This window comes from Notothenia coriiceps, unplaced genomic scaffold, assembly GCF_000735185.1.
Source record: "Notothenia coriiceps isolate Sejong01 unplaced genomic scaffold, NC01 NC01_scaffold00012620, whole genome shotgun sequence".
Classification (NCBI taxonomy): Eukaryota; Metazoa; Chordata; class Actinopteri; order Perciformes; family Nototheniidae; genus Notothenia; species Notothenia coriiceps.
Window position 1 is genome coordinate 609,971 of NW_011345321.1, and position 8,811 is coordinate 618,781.

An 8,811-nucleotide genomic window follows, 5' to 3' on the forward strand; every position below is an offset into this window, starting at 1 on the left:
TACTACGTACTAAGACCTACTACCACTACGACGAACTCAGAGACGACACACACACACACACACACACACACACACACACACACACACACACACACACACACACACACACACGCACAGTGCAGTGTGGGCCACCTGTGACCTTTGAGAAACATTCATGCTGATTTGACAGTACTAAAGAAGCACTCTGAGAACACCAGAAATATTTAACCAACACTTTACCTTACTCTCAAACATATTGTGGTCTGTTCGACTTTTTAGGGAGACATACAGAGATCAATATTTTTGCAATGCTTATTTGAAGCCCACTCACCCTGCCGTTGCTGATCACTGCTCCCTGTCCTGGGCTCAGCTTCAGGACGTCTCGACAAAACAGCTGCTGACTACGAATAAAATCCACTTCCAATGTGTTGAACTTCTTCTCAAAGGCATCAACGTCCATGCCCTAGAGCAGAATAACAAATGTTTGTTTAGGATGTTAGATAAATTGATTGGCTCAGATTTGAATTTGTGATGTGCTGCAAGATCCAATAGACTAGCTCAAGGACCTTTCTCCCTTTACAGCCTGTCCAAAACAACATCCGAGTGATGCATTGGCCTTAGGAGTGATGTATGTGAGGCCAAAACATTATTCACAACATCATTGATGTCTTGCTTCAGCGCACTCACTGCAGTTTCTAAACAAGGACTACTTCAGCCAGGGCCGAGCTGTCAGAAATGCACATGTGTGAAAATGAGATTAATCCATTTGTAATTAATATAACAAACGCTTAATTAAGCCTCGGCCATATTTGTCCATAACAAATTAGGTGTGGGAGTGTGGCTGGTTTGTGGAGTCAGGTTATTAGTTTCTCCCACATCCCTCCTCAGGAGAACAGGTGAAATACCAATAACGTCAGCACAATCCAGTCAGCAAGTCTGTCTGGCAGCCAATAATAAACTCATATCCCTCGACTCTGGGTCTCAACTCACACAGCCACCTCCTACCCATCTTTTCATTGCTATTTCCAGCCTATTCTCTCCCCATTGTTTACGGCTGGTATAATTGAAGGCCAGTTTGTTATGGGTGGTCCCAGATGTAACCTGTGCTGTATGACTTATTCCTGATGGAAGAGATGGGAGCACTCCTGTCAGCTGATTTGTTGATTAGAGCATGAGAATTTGTTTTCTTGTGTGTAAAGCTGTGTGGGTGGATACTGCACACTAGAGCATGGAGAAAAGTAGTGGCTGTAGACTGCTCACAGCGGCAGAGTGATGGTCAGGCTTGGCTGAACACATGTGACTTTTTACACAGGCCTGAACGGTGAACAGGAGCTCGGCTATTCGTCAGGTCCGGAGACCAGGTATCCACCGGCACTTTATATGAAAGACTCAGCATGTGGAGCCCGTCTTGTACTGGCCCTGTGACAGACCAAGTGGAACTGAGTGGCATCCACAGGCTGTGGAGCGTTGTGCGTGCCCTAAATGTATTCTTTTAGCTGATGTTCAGGAGGGGAACGAGAAGATGGGCTCATCAATCACCATTTCCCCTGACTGTGCATTTGAATCAAGAAAGCAGTGGCAGATGAATCTCTTTAAAAGTGGATATATCCAACCTTTGTTTTCCTCATTTTTGTCATTATGTTCATCAATTCTGCTTTAAAAAGGTTATCAATTATCAGTGTCCAATCAAATACTTCCCATTTTGCAGAGATACACCATTCACTTAAAAACAACTAATCAAAAATATTTGATTTCTAACTGTACACACAGTAACACCGGTGTTGTAGTCCTGCATATCTTTCAGGGTTGGATGATACAGGTCTATGTACAATAACTCAATATGAATGTGTTGGCGGTTGGAGCTTACTGTTTATATTTGGGTAGCTATCGCTTTCATATCTCTGGTTGTATTAGTCCGTGACAGGCAATGTTGCAAATCAATGAGCAGGACTGTTTTATGGCGCCATTGGATTTATAGGACTGTGCAGCAATGTGATGAAGTACCTCAGGTACTCTACTTCTCACACTGGTTTATTCTAAAACCGATATTTACATGTGGTTTCGTTTATAAATTGTTTATATATTGAATTTCTAGAAAATGAATTACCAAAAAATATATCAATATGGTCCTTTTAAATTGCACGTGCAACTGCAGATGTTATCTTTATCACCCACACCGCGCCCCTCATATCTATAAATAACGTGATGGTATCTCACTTGTCAAATTGATACATTTTGAGTACCGGTAGTTTGATTTGTTGGCCTCCACCTACGCTAAAAGGCCTTCATGTGTTTAACAAAGCAGGTTATCATTTTCAATTTTCTAAGTCAGCCTCGACCATTAGCATCAGAACATTGCTGTATACCTGTATGACCTAAATAAACATTACAGCACATTGTGGTGGCAGGGATGAGAAATATCTCATTTGCCGATATCCTTCTTATACGAAGAGTGAGAACATTTCAGTCAGGAGGCAGATCACACATGCTCCAAACCCAGCATGGATGTGTCATCTTGGTTATGCTACTTGCTAATAAAGTAAGCTCACACAGGTTCAAATAACACTCCATAATTACACCACAATGTGCTCATGTTGCCCAGAATAAATAACTCGGAAAATGTAAGCATAATCTCATAGCAGTGTGATTGTAAATGCGTAGATGTGTGTGATCAGACGCCATTCGGAAATTATTTTCAGGGTTTGGCTTTTCTTTTTGTCCAGAAGGATTACCAATACCAAATCTGAATTACATGAATACAGATGTATATCAATATAATATGAGATATTTCACTCAGACCATTAATTACACCAATTACATTAACTCTAAGATTTAGATTGTTGGTGCCAACAGTATACCATAGCAGAACTTTTGTTTGATACCTCTGTGATTTTAAAAATATTTATATGTTTTAGTTAGAGATGTCCCGATCCGATCACGTGATCGGGGATCGGAGCCGATCACGTGATATTCAAAGGATCGGAATCGGGAGAAAAAAATCGGGGATCGGGATTTTTTTGAACTGATCCAATGCTGCTGTGAAAAAAAGAAGCTATATCCATGTTGGATAGAATATCCAATTTAAATAAAAAAATAACCTTAAGGGACAACTTGAATGTTTTTTTTCCTCTCAATGCATTGCATAAAGATCGGATCGGGAAAAATCGGTATCGGCAAATTGTCAAAATCAAATGATCGGAATCGGATCGGGAGCAAAAAAAGGTGATCGGGACATCCCTAGTTTTAGTTTTCCGTTACAAAATCCGCTCCATCTTTAAAGAGAAGCCACAGGAGCTTTGGTCAAATAAAGTCTAAACGTGGTAGTGCTTTGATTTAAAATTACTAAGTTATTATTTCCCAAGTAAGAAACTACCTAAGAAAACCAGGCTATGAATGTCATGATATTTTATGTAATGGCAAACAATACATGATCTGAACGGATTCCATTTTGAAATATGAAATATATAAGGCACATTAAATATCTGGAATCATATATCTCGGATCTGACGAAACGGAGATAAGTGCACTCCTGAATCAATCCTTTACCTGCGTCAGTAGGTCCTTTATCTTGGTCCCCTGTTGGAGGAGCTGGCTGCTCTCGTCTTTCACAAGTTGTTGCACAAACTCTGCTGCAGCCTTGTTCTTCTGGGTGAGGAGAGAGGCCCAGATAGCCCGGTACAGCACGCTGTTATCTTCGCTGGGCTTTCCGCTGGGGTTATCTATCACCCCCACTCGCACTCCAGGGCTGGCCTTCTGCTTGCACACACACACAGCAGAGATATAATTCAGAAAATATCACAGATTCCCTTATTTTCTCAGTCCCCAGGTGTCACTGACTGAGAACTCTGGGACGAGAGGAAGCGGATTGCTTAAAAGTAACCGGAAAGGCTTCTCATGGTCTGCTTATTTTATCAGCAAAGAATCTTTTTTCATGATAAAAGAAAAATGCCTTTAAGCTTATTTCATCCATAGTGTGTCAACAAGGGAATATTTCATTGTAGAAGCATCTGGATTGATGATTTTTGAGAGTAATGTATTTTCAAGGGAAATGTCCCTATTTGTAGGTCATAAAGCTCTGCACTAAGCAGTTCACACAAAATACAAATGCACTTTATCTCTCCTGCTTGTAAGTGAGGTTTAGATGTACAGTTTTGTCACATCAAAATTGGTGTCAAAGAAAGACCAATGTGAAAAAGGTTATTGATTGAGTTAAATTAGATTAAGGCCTGTAATATATTGTCAAAACTTAATTACAAAAAATGTTTCATTAGTAATGTAAATTGATTTCACTCCAATAATATCAGTATGTATGCTTTCAAACGCACAACAACCGACATATAACACATACCGTAATTTTCGGACTATAAGCCGCGCCTTTTTTCCCATTTTTCGACGCTGCGGCTTATATAACGGTGCGGCTAATCTATGGATTTTTACAGCTAACGGCCACTAGGGGACCTCCTAAATTTTACAGGTTACAGTCCACCACCTTTAACTCTATGGGCTCTATGGCCGGTCCGCGGACCCCACTTAAGCGCTGGCTCCAGCAGGAAAAGCTGGAGGCCGGAAAAGAGTGAGACAGGTAGCGCGCAAAAGTAAAAGTGGAACCGAGAGTGGTACGAGAGACAGAACGAGAGCAAGACAGACAGACATTACGAGAGCGAGACAGTTTGTCCCCGTACCACTGGTTGAAAACCGCTGCTGTAGATCACTGCCGGTACGTGCGCTGGGAGCGCACCGTTTAAGTTTGAAAGTTGAAAAGTTTGTGTGTCTGAAACGCTTTGTGATACAGTACAGTTTACACAGCACAGTACATGTTCTGTAGCTACTATTGCACTAAATGGTAACACTTGAATACGTTATGCAAATATGCAACTTGTTTGTTGAAATGTTAATAAATGGGAGCTTCCTTAAACAGCCATCTCTTTCCCGACAATCCCCTCTGTGCACGAACCCTTACATATGGTAATTAAACATTAAAACACCTGCGGCTTATAGTCCAGTGCGGCTTATATATGTACACATCATTCAATTTAGCTGCTGCGGCTTATATTCAGGTGCGCCTTATAGTCCGAAAATTACGGTATATATATGTACGGTGGGTCAATGTGTGACTTCCCAAGTGGTCCCTATTGGAAAGTTAATGATTGGTTGAAAGAATGAGGAACAGCCATGATACTCACCATATGTTTTAGAGCATTTAATAAAAGTTTTCTTCCTGAGATCTCCTCAAAATCTCCGACTATCCACATGGTCACCGCACTCATCCCATCCTCATCTAGGGTAAAAGAGCAAAACACAAAGTGTGCTGGAATATAAATCATATTAATGCAAATAAATGACCTTAGGAAAAGCAGCAGTTAAACAGAAAAAGTGTTGAGCCTCAGGGTTAGGGCTAACCTCCTGTCTTCAGGAAGTTTATTCTAGATCTGTTGAGCATAGAAGCTGAAAGCTGCTTCTTAGGGTTGGCTCATGATGATGAGAATCCGATGGAAAGTGAAAAGGGGAATTAGGAATGTTCAGTTTGTTTTGAAGGTGAGAGGGACTGAGGCATCTGGCAGAGAGCTCAGTGTATGAGTGGAGAAGTGTGCCACCTGTCACAGTTATCACCCCCCCCCAGTTAGTGAGTCAGTCAGTCAGAAAAGCAAGCAGCCGATCAGCTAGTCCACAGAGGAGGATGGCAATCAGCCTCCTCATCCTCGCTGAGACAGCCACACTGCAGGCCTGAGCAGTGAAATGCAGCTCTGACCGTTTAGAGTGTCGGCCCACAGCCAGTCAGCAGACCCAGCAATTATCTTACTGGAGGCACAGCCGGCTTTTACAAAAGGTCAATTTCACACTTTCATAGATCAGTAAAGCCGTGAAGGATTACTTCTTGTTCAGATAATGCTTATTTTACAGAAATCAACATGTAAATGAAGAGTGGTTGGTCCACAGAGGAAAGAATTCAGATGCTTGAGTTAATGATTTGAATTGTTGCAAGTCATTGTGGAAATTAAATCACGTGTTTTCTTCTGCAAGAGTTCATTAGGAGCCAAGATTTCAATAACAAGCAACTTCTTACCGTTATTTGTAAAGTATTTCATTCTCTTGGCCACCACTGCCGTTTTGTCTCTGGAGTCGTAGTATGAAAACATAGTGGTGTCCTCCCATTCATCGACAACTGCAAAGCAAGGAAGTGGAGGAGTTGGGAGTGTTAGGAGGAAATGAGAGGAACCTAAGCAAGGAATCAATAATAAATAGTTTAGGATGTACAGGGCACCTGGCTTGGCAGTGAAGTCGAGGTATTTCCGCTCAGTGCTTAGAATAAGAGGGTTCATCCTGGGAACCACGTTGGCCTGCTCCATTAGATAGTCCACCACATCGGAGCCCTCAGTCAACTGACCCTGTAGAGAGAGAACAGCAATCCATACATTCATACTGGATCTTGCCTGTTCCGCACTTCTAAAAAGTTAACAGTGATGCACGCGTCTGCTAAAGCTATAATGTTGAGGGCTAGGAAGGAAAAGGTATAAACTATAAATGTAAAAGTGCAAATTACAATGTTTAAAGATTTACCCAATTATGTTTAGCACACAGGATTAGCTCAGTTTGATCATATATTCTGCAATAGACCACTCTCAAATAGAAATTCCTGGCAATAATAATAATAACAATAGATTAGATTTGTATAGCGCCTTTCAAGGGACCCAAGGCCGCTTTACATGGTGAACAAACAAACAAAAGGGGCAAATAAATAAGATATATATTACTTGTATGCAAACTATAGACCAACTGCTAATGGTGCACTTATCTATGGTTTCTCTACTTCATTTCATTAATACTGTATCATTTTCTATATTTATCTAAATGTTCTACTGCTGGCTCAGAGAGATGTAGGTCTGGCAGGTGGTACATGAAGCGTGAGTCACTTTCTGTACAGATTCTGTCGAAGATTTAGTGTGGTACCATAAAGACAGCTCTCTGGAAGGCGTTGGTGGTGTCCATGATGCGCTGCAGGATAATGGTCTCCAGCTCCTCTGGATCCATCTCTTCGGGGCTCAAGGGGACTCCATTAAATAAAGCCAACGGGAGGGCACCAAGGCCACTCCTTTTGTAGAAGAAGGCACCCTCCTGGAGCACACAAATCAATGATTACATCTTTGGCTGCTCCTGATTATTAGTTTTTGATTCATTCTTACAAGCAGTTCATGTAAAAAGGAGAGCTCGTTTCTGTATGCTTACCTTTCTTTTGTCATCGTACTCAGATTCTACACTGAGAATCCTTTCAGCGTCGGTTTTAGGGAATTTTCTCTTGAGGTAATCAGAGATTGTGTCAACAGACAGCGTCTCCCCGACATCTACTTTGTTGTATAACTGTAGGAGAGTGGAAAGTCAGATGGAGTTCACCGTCTCAGACACCTGGAACTGTCAATAGTTCCAAACAGTGGCTATTTCAATGTGAGATGTTAGGAGAGGCAAAATCCAACTGACTCATCTCTCTCATCAATAATGTCTCAAACACCACGGGAACACAAGGCACAATAACATAACTGACTTCGGAGGCACGAAGAGATTTGAACTGGCGTGGAGTTTGTTTGGATTAGATGTTGTTAAAAAACTGCTTTCTAAAACAATACAAATGTAGACATGTGATCTACTTACTGAGACCATGGATATCAGAGCCTGGGATAAATCATACTCGTCTGCGATGTAGTTCAGCAGTCTGTAAAATCCAACCCCTGCGTCTGAGGCGCCATCAATCTCATCCTCGGTGTTGACAACAAACACAAATCCAATTCTACAGGAGGGGGGGGGGACACAACAAGTTTTCAATTTGCAGGTGAAATGAGAATCACTACCTGGTTAAGGTTATACATGCTAAGGGTGGACCATATACACAGCTGTGGAGGTGTGAGAAATAACAGCACCAACCTCAGTGGGATCTTATGCTTGTAGAATAGCTCTGCTAGTTTCACCAGCTCAACACTTTCTTCCCGTACTGGATCTAGGAACAGCACCTAAAAACAGAGGCGTCGTCAAATCTGAATCATGATACCTTTCCATATGACCTTTATTCAACTCGCATCATAAATGAATAAGAGTTGAGCAGACACAACAAAACACAGTTTGGATAATACACATGTTAGGTATTCAAAATGTACTCAGCATTCCATTTCTCTGAATGTACTAACTGGAATGTTAGGATTGCAAGAAACCCACGATTCCATTTTTTGTATTGACCTTGTCTAGCAGAAAAGAGTGAGACGCATCTGAAGAGTTTTACAGTTTCAATACAATGGAGACCTTTCTCAATTCCACACTCTTTATCGCCACTACCCTGCAGCATTTCGGGCCATCGGGGGACTCACCAGGTTGAAGAAATTGCGTCTGATCTGCCGGATGACTCCTGGAAAAGTGGCTCTGAGGAGCTCCTGAACGCCTCGCGGCCAGCTGTGGTAGGGAGGGTCGTTCTCTATGTCGTTTATCCACTGGAAAGGGCATGAAGATAGACGGAATGTGAGAACATGTGATATTCGTCAGTTAAATACAAGTAACAGATCAGCTAGAGTAGAAATATCTCTGAATGGTGTTTTTCTACATTGTGCTTACATTTCTCAAATGGTTATCATAATAATATACATTTCATTTATATAGCGCTTTTCCTGGTGCTCAATGCGCTTTTGTGACATTGTACCCATCAAAGAAATCAAAAAATACTAACATCCGCGTGAAGACAGACTGTTGAGGAACCTGCGATCTAAGCTTTTCATACGCAACATACTTACACCGTCGTCATGACAATAATGAAGATACACCAGCAGACTTCAACACAGAAAGTATATAAAAACG

The 8,811-nt window shown here is 41.5% G+C and overlaps 1 protein-coding gene across 1 annotated transcript in view; it reads right to left on the reverse strand.

Annotated features, from left to right (window-relative positions):
- The window catches only part of uggt2 (UDP-glucose glycoprotein glucosyltransferase 2), a 38,420-nt gene that overhangs the window by 21,838 nt on the left and 7,771 nt on the right, over positions 1-8,811 (reverse strand). The window contains exons 14-23 of the mRNA XM_010773578.1: positions 8,331-8,450; positions 7,894-7,979; positions 7,624-7,759; positions 7,204-7,335; positions 6,928-7,092; positions 6,242-6,365; positions 6,044-6,142; positions 5,163-5,257; positions 3,526-3,735; positions 311-442 (exon numbers count right to left, since the gene is read on the reverse strand). Coding sequence (XP_010771880.1) covers positions 311-442; positions 3,526-3,735; positions 5,163-5,257; positions 6,044-6,142; positions 6,242-6,365; positions 6,928-7,092; positions 7,204-7,335; positions 7,624-7,759; positions 7,894-7,979; positions 8,331-8,450 — 1,299 coding nt within the window. The remainder of the gene's footprint in view (positions 1-310; positions 443-3,525; positions 3,736-5,162; positions 5,258-6,043; positions 6,143-6,241; positions 6,366-6,927; positions 7,093-7,203; positions 7,336-7,623; positions 7,760-7,893; positions 7,980-8,330; positions 8,451-8,811) is intronic.